The 25,221-nt window shown below is 39.9% G+C and overlaps 1 protein-coding gene across 5 annotated transcripts in view; it reads right to left on the minus strand.

Annotated features, from left to right (window-relative positions):
• The window catches only part of LOC128696388 (uncharacterized), an 853,106-nt gene that overhangs the window by 626,558 nt on the left and 201,327 nt on the right, over positions 1-25,221 (minus strand). For all 5 annotated transcript variants that reach the window (XR_011392932.1, XR_011392933.1, XM_070092516.1 and 2 more), the window contains 2 exons: positions 15,072-15,250; positions 14,585-14,722 (listed from right to left, as the gene is read on the minus strand). Coding sequence is in view for 3 of the 5 variants with exons in the window: in XM_070092516.1 (XP_069948617.1) it covers positions 14,585-14,722; positions 15,072-15,250 (317 nt within the window). In the remaining 2 variants the exon portion in view is untranslated. The remainder of the gene's footprint in view (positions 1-14,584; positions 14,723-15,071; positions 15,251-25,221) is intronic.

The raw sequence follows: 25,221 nt of genomic DNA on the forward strand, positions 1-25,221 counted from the left end.
TGATATAAGAAGGGCAGAGTATATGGAGAGTAAAAGAAAGGTGAAGAGATTGATGAGAGAGTGCAAAAAGAGAGCAAATGATAGAGTGGGAGAGGCATGGTCAAGAAATTTTGATGAGAAGAAAAAAATTTGGAAGTGAAATAAACAAGTTAAAAAACCCTAGGGCACGAATGGATAAGTCAGTTAAAAACAGAGTAGAGAAGTTAGTAAATGGGGAACTGGCGGTACTGGGTAGATGGCAGGAATATTTTGAGAAACTTTTAAATGTCAATGAAGAAAGGGAGGCAGTAATTTCATGCACTGGCCAGGGAGGTATAACATCTTTCAGGAGTGAAGAAGAGCAGGATGTGAGTGTGGAGGAGGTGCGTGAGGGATTATGTAGAATGAAAGAGGGTAAAGCAGCCGAAACTGACGGAATCATGGCAGAAATGTTAAAAGCAGGGGGAGATATAGTGTTGAAGTGGTTCGTATTTTTGTTTAATAAATGTATGAAAGAGGAGAAAATACCTAGAAATTGGCAGAATGTGTGTATAATTCCTTTATATAAAGGAAAAGGGGACAAGAGAGATTGTAAAAATTATTGGGGAATAAGCTGACTGAGTATACCATGTAAAGTACTATATGGTAGGGTTATTATTGAAAGAATTAGAAGTAAGACAGAGAGCAGGATTGCAGATGAGCAAGGAGGCTTCAGAATGGGTAGGGGATGTGTAGATCAGGTGTTTATATTGAAGCATATATGTGAACAGTATTTAGATAAAGGTAGGGAAGTCTTCACTGCATTTATGGATTTAGAAAAGGCATATGATAGAGTGGCTAAGGGAGCAATGTGGCAGATGTTGCAAGTGTATGGAATAGGTATTAAGTTACTAAATGCTGTAAAGAGCTTTTATGAGGAGAGTGAGGCTCAGGTTAGGGTGTGTAGGGGGTAGGGAGATTACTTCCCAGTAAAAGTAGGTCTTAGACAGGGGTGTGTAATGTCACCATGGTTGTTTAATATATTTATAGATAGGGTTGTGAAGGAGGTAAATGCTAGGGTGTTAGGGAGAGGGGTGAGATTCAATTATTGGGAATCAAATACAATATGGGAGTTGACACAGTTACTTTTTGCTGATGATACTGTGCTTTTGGGGGATTCTAAAGAAAAGTTGCAAAGGTTAGTGGACGAGTTTGGGAGGGTGTGTAAAGGTAGTAAGTTGAAAGTGAATATAGATAAGAGTAAGGTGATGAGGGAGTCAAACAATTTAGATAAGAAAAAATTGGATATCACATTGGAGGGAGGGAGTATGGAAGAAGTGAATGTCTTCATATATTTGAGAGTTGACATGTCAGTGGATGGGTTTATGATGGATAAGGCAAACCACAGAATGATGGAGGAAAAAAGGTGAGTGGTGCATTGAGGTCTCTGTGGAGACAAAGAACCTTATCCGTGGAGCCAAAGAAGGGAATGTACAAGAGAGAATACTGTGGTACCAACACTCTTATATGGGTGTGAAGCATGGGTGGTAAATGCTGCAGCAAGGAGGCAGCTGGAGATGTCATGTCTAAAGGCAATGCAATGTGTGATGTAAATATTATGCAGAGAATTTGTAGTGTGGAAAATAGGAGGAGGTGTTGAGTTACTAAAAGTATTAGTAACTGTAAGGGGCTGTTGAGGTGGTTTGTTCATTTAGAGAGAATGGAACAAAGAATGACTTGGAGAGCATATAAATCTGTTGGGGGAAGGAAGGCAGGCTAGGGGTCATCCCTGAAAAGATTGGACGGAGGGGGTAAAGGAGGTTTAGTGGGCAAGGGGCTTGGACTTCCATCAAGCGTGTTTGAGTGTGTTAGATAGGAGTGAATTGAGACGAATGGCTTTTGGGGCCTGATGAGCTGGAGTGTGAGCAGGGTAATATTTTGTGAAGGGATTCAGGGAAACCAATTAGCCAGACTCGAGTTCTGGAAATGGGAAGTACAATGCCTGCACTTTAAAGGAGGGGTTTAGGATACTGGCAGTTTAGAAGGACGTCTAAACCATCATAGCCGAGCGCTTCTGCAAAGACAGTGATTATGTATGAGTGATGGTGAAAGTGTTGAATGATGACAGTTTTTTCTTTCTTTTTGGGTCACCCCTGCCTTGGTGGGAAACAGCCAATGTGTTAAAAAAAATAAAATTCCTTTCTATATTTCAACAATCATTTTTTATTTATTTAGCCTATATCTTTCTTCTTTTAACACACAGGCCTTTTTCCACTGAGGTACAGGATATTCAGCATCATTCTTTCAATTGCTGTCTTGTCAGTAGTCTACTGAAATCAGATAGGTCCTCCAAATTGCAACATCTTCACCCCTCTTTCAGAGTCCAAGCACTGCACTTCCCATGAATGGCAAAGCTAAGATTTTTGGTGAGCAGGACAAGTTATCTCAATGCCAACCCCCCTTTAGTGTCAACATCTGATCTGGAGAATGTTAACTGCACACACAAAAATCACCGACATCTAATCCTTTAGACATTCAGAAATGTTGATTTATTCTCGGTAATATTCAACATAAATTGCTGGATTTTTGTAGAGTACAAAAAATAATGTGTGTTTTAAGTGAACAAATTATAAACTTCTTCTCTTTTTAGAGGGGTGTTAATGTTGCAGTTTAGTGGGCAAGGGGCTTGGACTTCCATCAAGCATGCTTGAGTGTGTTAGATAGGAGTGAATTGAGACGAATGGCTTTTGGGACCTGATGAGCTGGAGTGTGAGCAGGGTAATATTTTGTGAATGGATTCAGGGAAACCAATTAGCCAGACTTGAGTCCTGGAAATGGGAAGTACAATGCCTGCACTTTAAAGGAGGGGTTTAGGATACTGGAAGTTTAGAAGGACATCTAAAGCATCATAGCTGAGCACTTCTGCAAAGACAGTGATTATGTATAAGTGATGGTGAAAGTGTTGAATGATGAAAGTTTTTTCTTTCTTTTCGGGTCACCCCTGCCTTGGTGGGAAACGGCCAACGTGTTAAAAAAGATAAAATTCCTTTCCATATTTCAACAAATATTTTTTATTTATTTAGCCTATGCCTTTCTTCTTTTAACACACAGGCCTTTTTTCACTGAGGTACATGATATTCACCATCATTCTTTCAATTGCTGTCTTGTCAGTAGGGGTGTTAATGTTGCAGTTTAAAAACTGTAGTGTAAAGCACCCTTCTGGCAAGACAGTGATGGAGTGAATGATGGTGAAAGTTTTTCTTTTTCGGGCCACCCTGCCTTGGTGGGAATCGGCCAGTGTGTTAATAAAATAAAAATAAATTATAAACTACATACATAACTCTGAATATATGTATAACTTTTTTTTTTTTTTCAACAAGTCGGCCGTCTCCCACCAAGGCAGGGTGACCCAAAAAAGAAAGAAAATCCCCAAAAAGAAAATGCTTTCATCATCATTCAACACTTTCACCACACTCACACATAATCACTGTTTTTGCAGAGGTGCTCAGAATACAACAGCTTAGAAGCATACACATATAAAGATACACAACATATCCCTCCAAACTGCCAATATCCCAAACGCCTCCTTTAAAGTGCAGGTATTGTACTTCCCATTTCCAGGACTCAAGTCCGACTATATGAAAATAACCGGTTTCCCTGAATCCCTTCACTAAATATTACCCTGCTCACACTCCAACAGATCGTCAGGTCCCAAGTACCATTCGTCTCCATTCACTCCTATCCAACATGCTCACGCACGCTTGCTGGAAGTAAAAGCCCCTTGCCCACAAAACCTCCTTTACCCCCTCTCTCCAACCCTTTCGAGGACGACCCATACCTCGCCTTCCTTTCCCTATAGATTTATATGCTTTCTATGTCATTCTACTTTGATCCATTCTCTCTAAATGACCAAACCACCTCAACAACCCCTCTTCTGCCCTCTGACTAATATTTTTATTAACTCCACACCATTTCCTAATTTCCACACACTGAATTTTCTGCATAATATTTACACCACACATTGCCCTTAGACAGGACATCTCCACTGCCTCCAACCATCTTCTCGCTGCTGCATTTACCACCCAAGCTTCACACCCATATAAGAGTGTTGGTACTTCTATACTTTCATACATTCCCTTCTTTGCCTCCATAGATAACGTTTTTTGACTCCACATATACCTCAATGCACCACTCACCTTTTTTCTCTCATCAATTCTATGATTAACCTCATCCTTCATAAATCCATCCACCGACACGTCAACTCCCAAGTATCTGAAAACATTCACTTCTTCCATACTCCTCCTCCCCAATTTGATATCCAATTTTTCTTTATCTAAATCATTTGATACCCTCATCACCTTACTCTTTTCTATGTTCACTTTCAACTTTCTACCTTTACACACATTCCCAAACTCATCCACTAACCTTTGAAATTTTTCTTTAGAATCTCCAATAAGCACAGTATCATCAGCAAAAAGTAACTGTGTTAATTCCCATTTTGAATTTGATTCCCCATGATTTAATCCCACCCCTCTCCCGAACACCCTAGCATTTACTTCTTTTACAACCCCATCTATAAATATATTAAACAACCATGGTGACATTACACATCCCTGTCTAAGACCTACTTTTACCGGGAAGTGGTCTCCCTCTCTTCTACACACCCTAACCTGAGCCTCACTATTCTCATAAAAACTCTTTACAGCATTTAGTAACTTACCACCTATTCCATATACTTGCAACATCTGCCACATTGCTTCCCTATCCACTCTATCATATGCCTTTTCTAAATCCATAAATGCAATAAAAACTTCCCTACCTTTATCTAAATACTGTTCACATATATGCTTCAATGTAAACACTTGATCTACACATCCCCTACCCACTCTGAAACCTCCTTGCTCATCTGCAATCCTACATTCTGTCTTACCTCTAAATCTTTCAATTATAACCCTACCGTACACTTTTCCTGGTATACTCAATAAACTTATTCCTCTATAATTTTTACAATCTCTTTTGACCCCTTTCCCTTTATATAAAGGGACTATACATGCTCTCTGCCAATCCCTAGGTACCTTCCCCTCTGTCATACATTTATTAAACAAAAGTACCAACCACTCCAACACTATATCATCCCCTGCTCCTAACATTTCTGTCATGATCCTATCAGTTCCAGCTTCTTTACCCCCTTTCATTCTACGTAATGCCTCGCTTACCTCCCCCACACTTACATTCTGCTCTTCTTCACTCCTAAAAGATGGTATACCTCCCTGACCAGTGCATGAAATTACCGCCTCCCTTTCTTCCTCAACATTTAAAAGCTCCTCAAAATATTCTTGCCATCTACCTAATACCTCCCTCTCCCCATCTACTAACTCCCCTACTCTGTTTTTAACTGACAAATCCATACTTTCCCTAGGCTTTCTTAACTTGTTTAACTCACTTCAAAATTTTTTCTTATTTTCATTAAATTTTCTTGATAGTGCCTCTCCCACTCTATCATCTGCTCTCCTTTTGCACTCTCTCACCACTCTCTTCACCTTTCTTTTACTCTCCATATACTCTGCTCTTCTTATAACACTTCTGCTTTGTAAAAACCTCTCATAAGCTAACTTTTTCTCTTTTATCACACCCTTTACTTCATCATTCCACCAATCACTCCTCTTTCCACCTGCCCCCACCCTCCTATAACCACAAACTTCTGCCCCACATTCTAATACTGCATTTTGAAAACTATTCCAACCCTCTTCAACCCCCCCACTACTCATCTTTGCACTAGCCCACCTTTCTGCCAACAGTCGCTTATATCTCCCCCGAACTTCCTCCTCCCTTAGTTTATACACTTTCACCTCCCTCTTACTTGTTGTTGCCACCTTCCTCTTTTCCTATCTATCTCTTACTCTAACTGTAGCTACAACTAAATAATGATCCGATATATTAGTTGCCCCTCTATAAACATGTACATCCTGGAGCCTACCCATCAACCTTTTATCCACCAATACATAATCTAACAAACTACTTTCATTATGTGCTACATCATACCTTGTATATTTATTTATCCTCTTTTTCATAAAATATGTATTACTTATTACCAAATCTCTTTCTACACATAGCTCAATTAAAGACTCCCCATTTACATTTACCCCTGGCACCCCAAATTTACCTACTACTCCCTCCATAACATTTTTACCCACTTTAGCATTGAAATCCCCAACCACCATTACTCTCACACTTGATTCAAAACTCCCCACGCATTCACTCAACATTTCCCAAAATCTCTCTCTCTCCTCTACACTTCTTTCTTCTCCAGGTGCATTCACGCTTACTATAACCCACTTTTCACATCCAATCTTTATTTTACTCCGCATAATCCTTGAATTTATACATTTACAGTCCCTCTTTTCCTGCCATAGCTTATCCTTCAACATTATTGCTACTCCTTCTTTAGCTCTAACTCTATTTGAAACCCCTGACCTAATCCCATTTATTCCTCTCCATTGAAACTCTCCCACTCCCTTCAGCTTCGTTTCACTTAAAGCCAGGACATCCAGCTTCTTCTCATTCATAACATCCACAATCATCTCTTTCTTATCATTTGCACAACATCCATGCACATTCAGACTTACCACTTTGACAATTTTCTTCTTATTCTTTTTAGTAATCTTTACAGGAAAAGGGGTTACTAGCCCATTGTTCCCGGCATTTTAGTTGACTTTTACAACACGCATGGCTTACGGAGGAAAGATTCTTATTCCACTTCCCCATGGATATAAAAGGAAAAGTAATAAGACCAAGAACTATTAAGATAAAATCAAAGAAAACTCCGATGAGTGTGTATAAATAAACGTGTACATGTATGTGTAGTGTGACCTAAGTGTAAGTAGAAGTAGCAAGACATACCTGTAATCTTGCATATTTATGAGACAGACAAAGACACCAGCAATCCTACCATCATGTAAAACAATTACAGGCTTTTGTTTTACATTCACTTGGCAGGACAGTAGTACCTCCCTGGGTGGTTGCTGTCTACCAACCTACTACATATAACTTACAACTAATAAATACACCTGGGAAACTAGTTAGGTGGACTTGAGATCGAAAGGACAGTGCTTGCACTCTGAAGGAGGGGTGGGGAATGTTACAATTGGAGGATAATCTGATTGTGATGTCAGTGCACTTCTGGAAAGATGGGAACTGAGTGAGTATTAGTGAATATGTTTTCTTCTTTGGGTTACCCCTGCCTTGGCAGGAAATGGCTGCTGAGTTAAAAAAAAAATGGCATAAAAGCACAATGTTCTGTATTGTGGTTACCCTTTCTTTCTTTCAACACACCGGCTGTATCCCACCAAGGCGGGGTGGCCCAAAAGGAAAAACGAAAGTTTCTCCTTTTACATTTAGTAATATGTACAGGAGAAGAGGTTACTAGCCCCTTGCTCCCGGCATTTTAGTCGCCTCTTACAACACGCATGGCTTACGGAGGAAGAATTCTGTTCCACTTCCCCATGGAGATAAGAGGAAATAAACAAGAATAAGAACTAGAAGGAAAATAGAAGAAAACCCAGAGGGGTGTGTATATATGTGCTTGTACATGTATGTGTAGTGTGACCTAAGTGTAAGTAGAAGTAGCAAGACGTACCTGAAATCTTGCATGTTCATGAGACAGAAAAAAGGACACCAGCAATCCTACCATCATGTAAAACAATTACAGGCTTTCGTTTTACACTCACTTGGCAGGACGGTAGTACCTCCCTGGGTGGTTGCTGTCTACCAACCTACTACATATAACTTACAACTAATAAATACACCTGGGAAACTAGTTAGATGGACTTGAGATCGAAAGGACAGTGCTTGCACTCTGAAGGAGGGGTGGGGAATGTTACAATTGGAGGATAATCTGATTGTGATGTCAGTGCACTTCTGGAAAGATGGGAACTGAGTGAGTATTAGTGAATATGTTTTCTTCTTTGGGTTACCCCTGCCTTGGCAGGAAATGGCTGCTGAGTTAAAAAAAAAATGGCATAAAAGCACAATGTTCTGTATTGTGGTTACCCACTGTTACTAATACATCACTAATAATTGGTATCAATAAGCGAGTGTAATTAGTAACTTAGATATCCAGCAAGTGTGTGTGAGTGTGTTTGATGCGAGTGAGTGGAGGCAAGCAGTTTTTATGATTTGATAAATTGTTGGAGTGTGAGCAAGGTATCATTGACAAAAGGATTCAGGGAAACCAGACAGATGGACTTAGAGTCCTGGAGGTGGAAAATACAGTGCCTGTGCTCTGAAGGAGGGGTGGAAATATGTTGCAGTTTTTGAACTGCAGTGTAGGCACACCTCTGGCAAGACAATGATGGAGTGAGTGATGACGAATGTGTTCTTCTTTTTCGGGTCTCCCTGCCTTGGTGGGAAACGACTTATGAGTTTAAAAGAGAAATCTATCTATATTATGCTTACACCATCCCACACCTATCCCTGTAATGCTGTTTTATAAAGAACTGAATTGAACTGGGATATTGGCAGTTTGGAGGGATATACAGTGGACCCCCGCATAGCGAACGCCTTGCATAGCGAACAATCCGCATAGCGGACGCTTTGTTCGCTAAAATTTTGCCCCGCATAGTGGACAAAAACCCGCTCAGCGGCCTTCGTCCGAGACGCGTCCAATGTGCGCCCTCAGCCAGCCTCACATGTGCCGCCCGTCCCATTGTTTACCAGCCAGCCTCCGCGGTAACATTCAAGCATACACTCGGAATATTTCGTATTATTACAGTGTTTTCGGTGCTGTTTCTGGAAAATAAGTGACCATGGGCCCCAAGAAAGCTTCTAGTGCCAACCCTACACCTCAAAGGGTAAGAATACCCATTGAAATGAAGAAAGAGATCATTGATAAGTATGAAAGTGGAGTACGTATCACCGACCTGGTCAGGTTGTACAAGAAACCAAAATCAACCATCTCTTCTATTGTGGGCAAGAAAACGGCAATCAAGGAAGCTGTTGTTGCCAAAGGTTTAACTGTGTTTTCGAAACAAAGATCGCAAGTGATGGAAGATGTTGAGAGACTGTTATTGGTGTGGATAAATGAAAAACAGCTAGCAGGAGATAGCATCTCTCAAGCGATCATATGTGAAAAGGCTAGGAAGTTGCATGACGATTTAATTAAAAAAATGCCTGCAACTAGTGATGATGTGAGTGAATTTAAGGCCAGCAAAGGTTGGTTTGAGAGATTTAAGAAGCGTAGTGGCATCCATAGTGTGATACGGCATGGTGAGGCTGCCAGTTCGGACCACAAAGCGGCTGAAAAATATGTGCATGAATTCAAGGAGTACATAGAAACTGAAGGACTGGAACCTGAACAAGTGTTTAATTGTGATGAAACAGGCCTGTTCTGGAAGAAAATGCCAAGCAGGACCTACATTACTCAGGACGAAAAGGCACTCCCAGGACATAAGCCTATGAAAGACAGGCTTACTTTGTTGATGTGTGCCAATGCTAGTGGTGATTGCAAAGTTAAGCCTTTATTAGTGTATCACTCTGAAACTCCCAGAGCGTTCAGGCAAAAGAATGTCCTCAAGGATAATTTGTGTGTGCTGTGGAGGGCAAACAGTAAGGCATGGGTCACTAGGGAATTTTTCTATAACTGGTTACACCATGCATTTGCCCCCAATGTGAAAGATTACCTAACTGAAAAGAAATTAGACCTTAAGTGCCTCCTGGGGTTAGACAATGCCCCTGGTCATCCTACAGACGTGGCAGAGCGACTTTATGGGGACATGAGCTTCATTAAGGTGAAGTTTTTGCCTCCTAATACCACTCCTCTCCTGCAGCCTATGGACCAGCAGGTCATTTCCAACTTCAAGAAACTGTACACAAAAGCTCTGTTTCAAAAGTGCTTTGAAGTGACCACAGACACTCGATTGACTCTAAAAGAGTTTTGGAAGGATCACTTTAATATCCTCAATTGTGTAAACCTTATAGGTAAGGCTTGGGAGGGAGTGACTAAGAGAACCTTGAACTCTGCTTGGAAGAAACTGTGGCCAGAATGTGTAGACAAAAGGGATTTTGAAGGGTTTGAGGCTAACCCTGAGAGGAGTAGTATACCAGTTGAGGAATCAATTGTGGAATTGGGGAAGTCCTTGGGGTTGGAGGTTAGTGGGGAGGATGTGGAAGAGTTGGTGGAGGAGGACAATGAAGAACTAACCACTGATGAGCTGATAGATCAACTTCAAGAGCAAGAGGCCAGACCTGGGGAAACTGGTTCAAAGGAGGGGAGAGAGAAATTGAAGGAATTGCCTACTTCAAAGATTAAGGAAATGTGTGCAAAATGGCTTGAAGTGCAAACCTTTTTTGATGAAAATCACCCTCACACAGCTATTGCAAGCCGTGCTGGTGACTGTTACAATGACACTGTTGTGAACCACTTTAGACAAATCATAAAGGAACGAGAGGTACAGGCCACTATGGACAGATATGTTGTGCGAAAGAAGTCCAGTGACTCTGAAGCTGGTCCTAGTGGCATTAAAAGAAGAAGGGAAGTAACCCCAGAAAAGGACTTGCTACCTCAAGTCCTAATGGAAGGGGATTCCCCTTCTAAACACTAACACTCTCTCTCCCCTCCTCCCATCCCATCAATCATCACCAGATCTTCAATAAAAGTAAGTGTCATGTAATTGTGCATGCCTTTTTCAGTTTGTGTGTACTAAAATTAACATTTTTTTGTGGTAAAAAAAATTTTTTTTCATACTTTTGGGTGTCTTGCACGGATTAATTTTATTTCCATTATTTCTTATGGGGAAAATTAATTCGCATAGCGAACATTTCGCATAACGGCCAGCCCTCTTGCACGGATTAAGTTCGCTATGCGGGGGTCCACTGTATTGTGTATTTTTATATGTATATATATGTATATATATACATACATCTAGGTTTTTCTCCTTTTTCTAAATAGCTCTTGTTCTTTTTTATTTCTTCTATTGTCCATGGGGAAGTGGAAAAGAATCTTTCCTCCGTAAGCCATGCGTGTCGTATGAGGCGACTAAAATGCCGGGAGCAATGGGCTAGTAACCCCTTCTCCTGTATACAATTACTAAAAAAGAGAAGAAGAAAAACTTTATAAAACTGGGTTGCTTAAATGTGCGTGGATGTAGTGCGGATGACAAGAAACAGATGATTGCTGATGTTATGAATGAAAAGAAGTTGGATGTCCTGGCCCTAAGCGAAACAAAGCTGAAGGGGGTAGGAGAGTTTCAGAGGGGGGAAATAAATGGGATTAAATCTGGAGTATCTGAGAGAGTTAGAGCAAAGGAAGGGGTAGCAGTAATGTTAAATGATCAGTTATGGAAGGAGAAAAGAGAATATGAATGTGTAAATTCAAGAATTATGTGGATTAAAGTAAAGGTTGGATGCGAGAAGTGGGTCATAATAAGCGTGTATGCACCTGGAGAAGAGAGGAATGCAGAGGAGAGAGAGAGATTTTGGGAGATGTTGAGTGAATGTATAGGAGCCTTTGAACCAAGTGAGAGAGTAATTGTGGTAGGGGACTTGAATGCTAAAGTAGGAGAAACTTTTAGAGAGGGTGTGGTAGGTAAGTTTGGGGTGCCAGGTGTAAATGATAATGGGAGCCCTTTGATTGAACTTTGTATAGAAAGGGGTTTAGTTATAGGTAATACATATTTTAAGAAAAAGAGGATAAATAAGTATACACGATATGATGTAGGGCGAAATGACAGTAGTTTGTTGGATTATGTATTGGTAGATAAAAGACTGTTGAGTAGACTTCAGGATGTACATGTTTATAGAGGGGCCACAGATATATCAGATCACTTTCTAGTTGTAGCTACACTGAGAGTAAAAGGTAGATGGGATACAAGGAGAATAGAAGCATCAGGGAAGAGAGAGGTAAAGGTTTATAAACTAAAAGAGGAGGCAGTTAGGGTAAGATATAAACAGCTATTGGAGGATAGATGGGCTAATGAGAGCATAGGCAATGGGGTCGAAGAGGTATGGGGTAGGTTTAAAAATGTAGTGTTAGAGTGTTCAGCAGAAGTTTGTGGTTACAGGAAAGTGGGTGCAGGAGGGAAGAGGAGCGATTGGTGGAATGATGATGTAAAGAGAGTAGTAAGGGAGAAAAAGTTAGCATATGAGAAGTTTTTACAAAGTAGAAGTGATGCAAGGAGGGAAGAGTATATGGAGAAAAAGAGAGAAGTTAAGAGAGTTGTGAAGCAATGTAAAAAGAGAGCAAATGAGAGAGTGGGTGAGATGTTATCAACAAATTTTGTTGAAAATAAGAAAAAGTTTTGGAGTGAGATTAACAAGTTAAGAAAGCCTAGAGAACAAATGGATTTGTCAGTTAAAAATAGGAGAGGAGAGTTATTAAATGGAGAGTTAGAGGTATTGGGAAGATGGAAGGAATATTTTGAGGAATTGTTAAATGTTGATGAAGATAGGGAAGCTGTGATTTCGTGTATAGGGCAAGGAGGAATAACATCTTGTAGGAGTGAGGAAGAGCCAGTTGTGAGTGTGGGGGAAGTTCGTGAGGCAGTAGGTAAAATGAAAGGGGGTAAGGCAGCCGGGATTGATGGGATAAAGATAGAAATGTTAAAAGCAGGTGGGGATATAGTTTTGGAGTGGTTGGTGCAATTATTTAATAAATGTATGGAAGAGGGTAAGGTACCTAGGGATTGGCAGAGAGCATGCATAGTTCCTTTGTATAAAGGCAAAGGGGATAAAAGAGAGTGCAAAAATTATAGGGGGATAAGTCTGTTGAGTGTACCTGGTAAAGTGTATGGTAGAGTTATAATTGAAAGAATTAAGAGTAAGACGGGGAATAGGATAGCAGATGAACAAGGAGGCTTTAGGAAAGGTAGGGGGTGTGTGGACCAGGTGTTTACAGTGAAACATATAAGTGAACAGTATTTAGATAAGGCTAAAGAGGTCTTTGTGGCATTTATGGATTTGGAAAAGGCGTATGACAGGGTGGATAGGGGGGCAATGTGGCAGATGTTGCAAGTGTATGGTGTAGGAGGTAGGTTACTGAAAGCAGTGAAGAGTTTTTACGAGGATAGTGAGGCTCAAGTTAGAGTATGTAGGAAAGAGGGAAATTTTTTCCCAGTAAAAGTAGGCCTTAGACAAGGATGTGTGATGTCACCGTGGTTGTTTAATATATTTATAGATGGGGTTGTAAGAGAAGTAAATGCGAGGGTCTTGGCAAGAGGCGTGGAGTTAAAAGATAAAGAATCACACACAAAGTGGGAGTTGTCACAGCTGCTCTTTGCTGATGACACTGTGCTCTTGGGAGATTCTGAAGAGAAGTTGCAGAGATTGGTGGATGAATTTGGTAGGGTGTGCAAAAGAAGAAAATTAAAGGTGAATACAGGAAAGAGTAAGGTTATGAGGATAACAAAAAGATTATGTGATGAAAGATTGAATATCAGATTGGAGGAGAGAGTATGGAGGAGGTGAACGTATTCAGATATTTGGGAGTGGACGTGTCAGCGGATGGGTCTATGAAAGATGAGGTGAATCATAGAATTGATGAGGGAAAAAGAGTGAGTGGTGCACTTAGGAGTCTGTGGAGACAAAGAACTTTGTCCTTGGAGGCAAAGAGGGGAATGTATGAGAGTATAGTTTTACCAACGCTCTTATATGGGTGTGAAGCGTGGGTGATGAATGTTGCAGCGAGGAGAAGGCTGGAGGCAGTGGAGATGTCATGTCTGAGGGCAATGTGTGGTGTGAATATAATGCAGAGAATTCGTAGTTTGGAAGTTAGGAGGAGGTGCGGGATTACCAAAACTGTTGTCCAGAGGGCTGAGGAAGGGTTGTTGAGGTGGTTCGGACATGTAGAGAGAATGGAGCGAAACAGAATGACTTCAAGAGTGTATCAGTCTGTAGTGGAAGGAAGGCGGGGTAGGGGTCGGCCTAGGAAGGGTTGGAGGGAGGGGGTAAAGGAGGTTTTGTGTGCGAGGGGCTTGGACTTCCAGCAGGCATGCGTGAGCGTGTTTGATAGGAGTGAATGGAGACAAATGGTTTTTAATACTTGACGTGCTGTTGGAGTGTGAGCAAAGTAACATTTATGAAGGGATTCAGGGAAACCGGCAGGCCGGACTTGAGTCCTGGAGATGGGAAGTACAGTGCCTGCACTCTGAAGGAGGGGTGTTAATGTTGCAGTTTAAAAACTGTAGTGTAAAGCACCCTTCTGGCAAGACAGTGATGGAGTGAATGATGGTGAAAGTTTTTCTTTTTCGGGCCACCCTGCCTTGGTGGGAATCGGCCGGTGTGATAATAAAAAAAAATAATAAAACTTCTAAAGTGTTGTATTCTGGGCACCTCTGCAAAAACAGTGATTATGTGTGAGTGAGGTCAAAGTGTTGAATGATGATGAAAGTATTTTCTTTTTGGGGATTTTCTTTCTTTTTGGGTCACCCTGCCTTGGTGGGAGACGGCCGACTTGTTGAGAGAGAGAGAAAAAAAAAAAACATATACATTCTCTGATCTCTTTTTCAATCTGACAAAATCACAATAAACAGCTGCCAGTTACCAAATGCAACCTGTATTTGCAACCCATTTTAAAACAAGAATGACATTTGCTTGCAAAGCATTAAGGAATAATAATGGCATAATGATAACTAACCCTTGAGGTAATAAGTGTGTCTTGGAGAGTTGAGAGTAAAACCAAAGGAAGGCGATGGGAGAAGCTGTAGCACAAAGATGGCATCATACCTGTGGCTGCCTCCTTCCATTGCCATCTGAATCATCCATGCTCCACCAACTGAAAATTTTTTTATTTACATAATATACTATACTTCTGTGTAGGGGTGTGCCAAAGCACTGGTATCGGTGAATATCAACAAAAGAAGTTGCTGAACATAGCTTAACATAAGAATCAACTGCCAAGTTAGGATTTTTCCCTAAGCACAAAACACCACCATCACATGGGACCTCTCCTCACACCTGCCTATAAAATCTGTTCATCAGGTGTATTCTATTGACTTGAAGAAGCCTGTTGTACAGGTGAAACATTGTCTAAATAAAGATCCCTGTAACTGCAACTTCTTACTTTTACATACATTATTGCCCTTATAGTCTTAAGTAAAATTACAATGCTCACTAAGACCTACTGTTTGAAGCAGATGTAGTGATGACAAGAGGATGCAGCATTTGGAGGCTCATCGAGTATGCATAAGGAGCTAGCCAACCTTCTGGCCCACTTAGAGAACCCTTCAAGGTATCCTCTCCACTCCATATGTCTAGACACAATTCAAAAAGTTCCACAGAGCTCAAGCAGTCTTGAGTTAATCTGAAGATAACACCAAAGTGTCATTCACAGAGAAGCTGGCATGTGTTGTTAATAAGTGACATAATGCAAATATTAGCATACTGTATATATGTAAATACTTTCAATAAATTTATATAAATATACATATTGCTCCAAGCTGATGAGGGGGAAATATGACAGAGAGAGAGAGAGAGAGAGAGAGAGAGAGAGAGAGAGAGAGAGAGAGAGAGAGAGAGAGAGAGAGAGAGAGACAGGGAGAGAGAGAGACAGAGACAGGGAGAGAGACAGAGAGAGAGACAGAGAGACAGAGAGAGAGACAGAGAGAGACAGAGAGAGACAGAGAGAGACAGAGAGACACAGAGAGAGACAGAGACAGAGACAGAGACAGAGACAGAGAGAGACAGAGAGACAGAGACAGAGACAGAGAGACAGAGAGACAGAGACAGAGACAGAGAGACAGAGACAGAGAGAGACAGACAGAAACAGAGCGACAGAGACAGGGACAGAGAGGGACAGGGACCAAGAGAGACAGAGAGAGATATTAAGATAAAGATTTCATTTCTTTGCAAAGGTTACAGTGTGTAATTACAGTTTTGATTTGCTAAGTACAAAGAAAGCCACTATCATGCTGAGGCATTTCATGCAGACTAATCCTAATACATACTTAAAAACTACTTAGAGTCTAGACAGGATAAGAGTGGTTATCTTTTTAATTAATCATTATTTTATCCTAATACTAATGCGAGGTAGTCAAAGTTGGAGGTTTATAAGAATAATAATGTTGAAGTTACGAATAACAATATTACAAATAATGGTTAAAACAGTACAATTTTAAGTATGAGTAAATGTTTTAATAGACTAGAGGTCATATAATATTTGGGAGAGTTGTTTCAAACTGATTAGATGTTGTTTTGGTTAGTACTGAGAGATGAGATGATTTTTAAGCATGGCCATAAATTTGTATGCAGTCAGGGGATCTTTTGCTGGTTCAGGTAGTGAATTCCAGATCTTTGGGCCCTCCATGTGCATTGCATTATTGCATAGTGTGAGACTGACACGAGAGATGTCCAAGAGCACTTCATGCCTTATATTGTGACTGTACGTTATGTTGTAGCTATCAAGGAGAAGTTTGAGTGGAGGGTTTATATTGGAGTTTTATTTTCTGTATACGTATATAGAAGGCATAATAATATAAGTGTATATTTTGTATATTTAGTTGGTTCAAGCTTTTGAAAAGTGCTAGGGTGTGCTGTTTGGCACAGGAGTTGGTGATCATCTGCACAGCAGCTATTTGTTTGGTTATTAATCCTTTGAAAGTCCGTCTCGTAGTTCTTTGACTTGTCAACAGGGTCTAAGAATTTAAAAAAAAAAATTATTTTTTCCAAATGAAATAGTAGAGAATTTTTTTCTGAAGGTAATAAAACAAAACGCACAAAATTTGATGGAAAACTGACAAAATTACACTACTACAAATTTTACTGCATCAGCAATATTGACGCATTGGAGATTTTGCCCATTTTGACTTCTATTTTAGGTTATTTACATTATTCAAATCTACCAAATTCTTAGCTATATCACTAGTATCACTTCTATTTTATCGAATGAGCACAAGAAACTGCCCAATCAACTATTTCAACTACCCAATAAAGTGATCACAAAATGGTAATTTGACCAGTTACACAGAAAGTTCAAAATATACCAATTTCAAAATAAGGCCCAGAATAAAGAATGCAGGCATTCCTAGCACTACAATAATATTTCCTCTGTTTATTAGTTGTGTTTCCAGGCTTTACAGATAAATTCCATTTTGATTTTTTATTCACATCAAAAAAATAGAAGATTTATTGTTATACAATATTGCAATAATTGTATAAATAATATCAGCACATTTGTGAACGTATATTAGACCAACCAGTTGACATGAATTGGATGCGCAACGTTTGTTTACTCTTCAACATCGGCAAAAATCGAACATTTCCAAGCTATTTTCAGTACTACAACCAATCAAAATAATCTCTACTTCTGTAAGATATCTTCCATTCTATCAAATGAAACCACGAAACTGCAAATACAATCATAAAAACCATACACAAATGCAGTGCATTTGTGTATGGTTTTTATGGTCACAGTTTTTTCTCATTATGCACTGCGTACTGCAGGATTTGTTTTATGTGGTGCTCACTTACCACAGATGCATTCTCTCATATCTAGGCCCAAATTTACTGCTCACAGCTTATCTGAGTGAGCTGAGTTCATGACACAGTACAGGTCGGCCATCACAAGTCCAGCATCATCAGGACCTGTAGGGTGCCAGATTAGTGACTTTGCCAGAATACCCAATTTATGCCCTATTTTTGGCTCATTCCATTGTTACAATCTACCAGACTCAGCTATTTTGCTAGTATTCCTTCTGTAGTGCTGTTTATATTCAGCAAGGTTTATATAAGCATTGTACTGAACCTTCACCTCAGTGCAACTCTTGCAAGGGCTCTTGCAACTGTATTTGTGTATACCTGAATAAACTTATTTACTTCTATTCTGTCGACTGAGTACAAGAAACTACCCATTCACCTGTTTCAACTACCCAATAAAGTGGACAGAAATTGGAAATTTGGCCAATTTCACACAAATTTCTAAAGATGCCATTTCAAAATAGTGTCCACAATAAACAATGCAGACATTCCTGGCACTGAATTAACATTTTCTGTAATCATTAGTCATGTCTCCAGGGCCCTCTTCTATTATTCTTGCTTTCCATTTTGAATTTTTATTCAAAGAAAAAATAGAAGATTTACTGTTATGCAGGCTACTGCATTATTGTAATAATTGTATAAATAATGTCAACCCATTCATGACTGGGTATTAGACAGTCAGACATGTACTGGACAGTGACGTCATTTGTTTACTCTTGAACATCAGCAAAGAATCAAACATTTCTGCTACTTTGAACTCAATTTCAAGGTACCTTTCATCTTGAAACCAATCAAAATCATATCTATTTCTGTAATATATCTTCCATTCTATCAAACGAGATAAAAAAAAACGAGAATACAACCATAAAAACCGAGCGAAAATGTAATGCTAAGGGGTGGCTAATGGCTGAGAAGTTATTTATAGTCCGATTTCTTTTATTTTTGGTGTACGTTAAGAAGCATCTTTCCATCATACATTGCCCAAGTTTCAATAAGATAGCCCAACAAACAACCGAGAAAAAATAATATTTATCAAAAATCATATATGACAAGCTCAAGCCAGGTACTGGAAATAAGTCACTTTGTCTGACTTTTTTGGGTTATCCTAGGTGCTCTACACATATTCAAATTCAAATTCAAAGTTTATTCTCTATAAAGATTACAATGTCGAATTTACAGAATTTGGTTGTTGTGTGGTTTACATGTAGTTAAATAATGATTGCAGAGTGTACCACTAGAACGCCTAGCATGGCTAGGCATTTCGGGCAGACTTAGTTTAATTCTTTATTTTAAAATATTACAAATTATGAGGTAAGTTGGTATTATGGCTAAGTGACTAAATACTAGTTTGTGAGTTTAGTAATGTGAATGCTTTTGTTTTGGCACAGTACATAGTTTCAGTATTGGAGTATCATAGGTTTCATTATTTTAAGATTGAGATTAATATTTCTGTTTATGGTCAAATGTGAGAGTGAGTGTAAGTGTGAACCACCAGGTGGTATTCGTGTAGTTAGTTGATGGGGTTTATCACGGAGATAAGATGTTTTCTAATGGTAGTTTTGAAGGTGATGAATGTGTCTGCTGTTCTAGAGTTCTTAGGTAGAGTGTTCCAGATTTTAGGGCCTTTGACATACATTGAATTTTTGTAAAGGTTTAGTCGGACATGGGGAATGTCGTAGAGATGTTTGTGTCTGGTGTTATGCCTGTGGGTTCTGTCACAACTATCAAGAAAGCGTTTTAGGTCAAGGTTGATATTGGAGTTTAAGGTCCTGTAGATGTAGATTGCACAGTAGTAAGTGTGGATGTACTGAACAGGGAGTAAGTTTAGATCTATGAAGAGTGGGGGGGTGTGTTGCCAGGGATGGGATTTAGTGATTATTCTTACTGCAGCTTTTTGTTGGGTTATTATTGGCTTTAGGTGTGTTGCTGCAGTTGATCCCCAAGCACAAATAGCATAGGTGAGGTATGGATAAATAAGTGAGTGGTATAGTGTGAGAAGGGCATTTTATGGCACGTAGTATCGTATCTTTGAGAGGATCCCAACTGTTTTGGATACTTTTTTGGTTATGTGTTGGATATGGGTGCTGAAATTCAGGTTGTTGTCAAGGTATAGGCCAAGGAATTTGCCCTCATTATGTCTGGTAATTAGAGTGTTGTCGATCTTAATGTTAATTTGTGCATCTCCTGCTCTGCTACCAAACATAATACAGTAGGTTTTGTCAGTGTTAAGCGTAAGTTTATTGGCTGTCATCCAAGTCGATATTTTGATCAGCTCCTCGTTAATAATGGTGTTGAGAGTGGCAAGATTAGGGTGAGAGATGACATAAGTCGTGTTGTCAGCAAAGAGAATGGGTTTCAGGTGTTGGGATACGTTTGGAAGATCATTGATGTATATGAGGAAGAGCAGGGGACCAAGGACACTTCCCTGCGGAACTCCAGTATCAAGTGGCCGTGTTGTTGACGCTGTGTCTTTAATGGTAACATACTGATACCTATTAGTAAGGTAAGATTTGAAATAAGCAAGCGCATGGCCTCTTATACCGTAATGGTCAAGTTTGTGGAGTAGGATGTCGTGGTCTACTGTGTCAAAAACTTTTCTTAGGTCAATAAAAATTCCTAGTGGATATTCCTTATTTTCCAATGCTGTGTAAAGCAGATCTAGCATTTTTATGATTGCATCATTAGTGCTTTTATTTTTCCTAAATCCAAATTGGCAGGGGTTGAGTATGTTTTGTGCTGTTATAAATGAATATAGTCTCCTGTGCACGAGTTTCTCAAAGATTTTGGATAGCAATGGTAAGTTTGATATTGGCCTATAGTTGTTTAAGTCTGTAGGGTCACCACCTTTATGTATTGGTGTAACCCTTGCCATCTTGAGTAGTTTCGGGAAGGTGCTAGTTTCTAGTGACTTGTTAAAAAGTAATGAAATAGCATGCGAAAGGATATGGGCCGCTCGCTTGTACAGTAATGGTGGGACATTAGACAGATTCCCTGAGTTGTTTTTAAGTGACTTTATAATCTCGGTGACTTCCGAGGGCTCAGTTGGTGCAAGATAGAAGGAATTTGGGAAATTCCCATCTAGGTAGTCCCCGGCATGGGCATTAGTATGTGGGATTTTATTGGCGAGATTAGATCCTATGGTTGAGAAGAAGTCGCTTATCTTGTTAGCTGTGTCAGTGGGATGTAGTGGTGTTTCATTAGGTTTAGTTAGGACAATATTCTTGGTTTTTTTCAGTTTGTGGGTCCCTAGAATCTGAGAGAGTTTTTTCCAGGTCTTTTTTTATATCTCCTCTAGTGTCTGTGAATCTACTGGAGTAGTATAGTTGTTTGGCTTTCTTTATTACTTTGGTGAGAACTGATGAATAGTGTTTAAAAATATCTTTGTGTATTAAGCCCTGTCTATATTGCTTTTCATATTGGTGTTTCTTGTCAATGGATTTCAGAATGGTGCTGGTTAGCCATGGGCAACCAAGCCGTTTGTTTGTGATCTGTTTCGTTTTTATAGGACAATGTTTGTTGTATAGTCTAAGTAATTTGTTAAGAAAAATGTCTGTCCAGTCATCAATACCATTGGCCTTGGAGAATTCTGTAGGCCAGTCAACAATCTCTAGGTCAGTTGTGAACTTCCTTATTGAGGCCTCGTCATGGAGTCTAAATGAGACTTTGTTGTATTCAAGTGGTGGTTTATTAATGTTTGTCAGGAGGAAGGTAGGGTAGTGGTCTGTAGTGCTATCTGTGATTATCCCTGATTTAAGGGGGGCTAGTATACTGGTCCATATGTGGTCTATTATGGTTACACTTGTCTCAGTGAGCCTGGTTGGTTTAGTTATTGTTGGTATGAGAAGTGTGTTGTTCATATTGTTGATGAAATCAGTTACAGGCTGATCATCTAGTAAGCCAAGGTTGATGTTGAAGTCTCCAGCTAAGAGAAGGTGGTGCTTATTCATTTGTCTGTTTGTTATTAGTGACTTTAATTTCTGATGCTATGTATGATAATCTATGTAGAGAAAAAAGTTTTTTTGTTTCAGATTTATGATGCACTACGAGTGTATATCACAGTTAGCTCTGTGCTATACTCCATTTTCTTTAATATAAGCTCCCAAGACAGGGATAAGAGAATGGTACATGTATCCCATATCCTCTTCATACCTCTGTCAAACCACTCCGTATTATGCCAAATATTATTCATTGTGGAGTATTTACCGTGTTTTTGTGCTATTTATATTGTTTATTATGTCATATTAGATCAATTATGATAGGTAAATAAGCCGTGTTGATATTAGCATAACAATACAGTGGACACGATATTTTTTCACTCCAGAAGTATGTTCAGGTGCCAGTACTGACCGAATTTGTTCCCATAAGGAATATTGTGAAGTAGATTAGTCCATTTCAGACCCGCAAACATACACGTACAAACGCACTTACATAAATACACTTACATAATTGGTCGCATTCGGAGGTAATCGTTATGCAGGGGTCCACTGTAATGCATATTCCCCTGCATCACGAGACTGAGCTCATGGCAACCAACAGTGACTTCAAGGCCGCCTTATGTATAATGGGCAATGTACTGTGTATGTGTCTTACACAACGAGAAGCATTTCTTTTATTCATTGGAGCCATGGCTAGGGCTAAAAGCAAGCAGATTATGACAATAAATGGAGAAAAAGAAACTGGAATGACTCATGCAACGACTCATTCGGCAACCCTGGAAATTTGAACTTATGCTAGCTGAAATTAGTGCCAAATAATTGATGGAACCGGATGACTGATTGTTGGATTAGTGATGGCCGACCTGTACTATGGCTTGGACCCTGGCTTCAAAGCTGAAGAACTACGGGACGGATTCCCAAAAGGTTAAAGGTTTAAGGTGGTTGACCATGGTCGATTCCTAGGCACAAATACCGTAGATGAGGTAGGGATATATTAGAGTAGTATAGGGTAAGGAATGTCATTTGGGGTACATAGTACCACATCTTGAAATGGATACATACTGATTTGGAAATTTTCTTGGATATATGCTGGATTTTTTTTTTTTTTTAACAAGTTGGCCGTCTCCCACCGAGGCAGGGTGACCCAAAAAAGAAAGAAAATCCCCAAAAAGAAAATACAGTGGACCCCCGGTTTACGATCACTTCCCAATGCGACCAATTATGTAAGTGTACTTACGTAAGTGCGTTTGTACGTGTATGTTTGGGGGTCCGAAATGGACTAATCTAATTCACAATATTCCTTATGGGAACAAATTCGTTCAGTATTGGCACCTGAACATACTTATGGAATTAAATAATATCGTAAACCGGGGGTCCACTGTACTTTCAACATCATTCAACACTTTCACCTCACTCATACATAATCACTGTTTTTGCAGAGGTGCCAAGAACACAACACTTAAGAAGCATATACATATAAAGATACACAACATACCCCTCCAAACTGCCAATATCCCAAACCCCTCCTTTAAAGTGCAGGCATTGTACTTCCCATTTCCAGTACTCAAGTCCGGCTATATAAAAATAACTGGTTTCCCTGAATCCCTTCACTAAATATTACCCTGCTCACACTCCAACAGCTCATCAGGTCCCAAATACCATTCGTCTCCATTCAATCCTATCTAACACGCTCAGGCACACTTGCTGGAAGTCCAAGCCCCTTGCCCACAAAACCTCCTATACCACCTCCCTCCAACCTTTTCAAGGACGACCCCTATCCCACCTTCCTTCCCTTACAGATTTATATGCTCTCCATGTCACTCTACTTTGATCCATTCTCTCTAAATGACCAAACCACCTCAACAACAGATCTTCAACCCTCTAATACTTTTATTAACTCCACGCCTTCTCCTAATTTCCACACTCCGAATTCTCTGCATAATATGTATTTACACCACACATTGCCCTTAGACAGGATACCTCCAACGCCTCCAACCGCCTCCTCACTGCAGGCTCTACAACCCAAGCTTCACACCCATATAAGAGTGTTGGTACGACTATACTTTCATACATTCCCTTCTTTGCCTCCATAGACAACGTTTATTGTCTCCACATATACCTCAACATCTCCCCTTTTTTCCCTCATCCATTCTATAATTAACCTCATCCTTCATAAATCCATCCGTTGACACATCAAAATTTCTGCTTTGTAAAAACCTCTCGTAAGCTACCTTTTTCTCTTTTATGACACCCTTTACTTCATCATTCCACCAATTACTCCTCTTTCCTCCTGCACCCACCCTCCTATAACCACAAACTTCTGCCCCACATTCTAATACTGCATTTTTTAAACTATTCCAACTCTCTTCAACCCCCCCCCCCACTACTCATACTTGCACTAGCCCACCTTTCTGCCAATAATTGCTTATATCTCACCCGAACTTCTTCCTCCCTTAGTTTATACACTTTCACCTCCCTCTTACTTCTTGTTGTCATTTTCCTCTTGTCCCATCTACATCTTACTCTAACTGTAGCTTTTTTTTTTTTTTTTTTTTAAACAAGTCGGCCATCTCCCACCGAGGCAGGGTGACCCAAAAAAGAAATAAAATCCCCAAAAAGAAAATACTTTCATCATCATTCAACACTTTCACCACACTCACACATTATCACAGTTTTTGCAGAGGTGCTCAGAATACAACAGTTTAGAAGCATATACGTATAAAGATACACAACATATCCCTCCAAACTGCCAATATCCCAAACCCCTCCTTTAAAGTGCAGGCATTGTACTTCCCATTTCCAGGACTCAAGTCCGACTATATGAAAATAACCGGTTTCCCTGAATCCCTTCACTAAATATTACCCTGCTCACACTCCAACAGATCGTCAGGTCCCAAGTATCATTCGCCTCCATTCACTCCTATCTAACACGCTCATGCACACTTGCTGGAAGTCCAAGCCCCTCGCCCACAAAACCTCCTTTACCCCCTCTTTCCAACCCTTTCGATGACGACCACTACCCCTCCTTCCTTCCCCTATAGATTTATATGCTTTCCATGTCATTTTACTTTGATCCATTCTCTCTAAATGACCAAACCACCTCAACAACCCCTCTTCTGCCCTCTGACTAATGCTTTTATTAACTCCACACCTTCTCCTAATTTCCACACTCCGAATTTTCTGCATAATATTTACACCACACATTGCCCTTAGACAGGACATCTCCACTGCCTCCAACCGTCTCCTCGCTGCTGCATTTACCACCCAAGCTTCACATCCATATAAGAGTGTTGGTACTACTATACTTTCATACATTCCCTTCTTTGCCTCCATAGATAACATTTTTTGACTCCACATATACCTCAACGCACCACTCACCTTTTTTCTCTCATCAATTCTATGATTAACCTCATCCTTCATAAATCCATCCGCCGACACGTCAACTCCCAAGTATCTGAAAACATTCTCTTCTTCCATACTCCTCCTCCCCAATTTGATATCCAATTTTTCTTTATCTAAATCATTTGATACCCTCATCACCTTACTCTTTTCTATGTTCACTTTCAACTTTCTACCTTTACACACATTCCCAAACTCATCCACTAACCTTTGCAATTTTTCTTTAGAATCTCCCATAAGCACAGTATCATCAGCAAAAAGTAACTGTGTTAATTCCCATTTTGAATTTGATTCCCCATAATTTAATCCCACCCCTCTCCTGAACACCCTAGCATTTACTTCTTTTACAACCCCATCTATAAATATATTAAACAACCATGGTGACATTACACATCCCTGTCTAAGACCTACTTTTACCGGGAAGTATTCTCCCTCTCTTCTACACACCCTAACCTGAGCCTCACTA

This window comes from Cherax quadricarinatus, chromosome 39 (assembly GCF_038502225.1).
Source record: "Cherax quadricarinatus isolate ZL_2023a chromosome 39, ASM3850222v1, whole genome shotgun sequence".
Lineage (NCBI taxonomy): Eukaryota > Metazoa > Arthropoda > Malacostraca > Decapoda > Parastacidae > Cherax > Cherax quadricarinatus.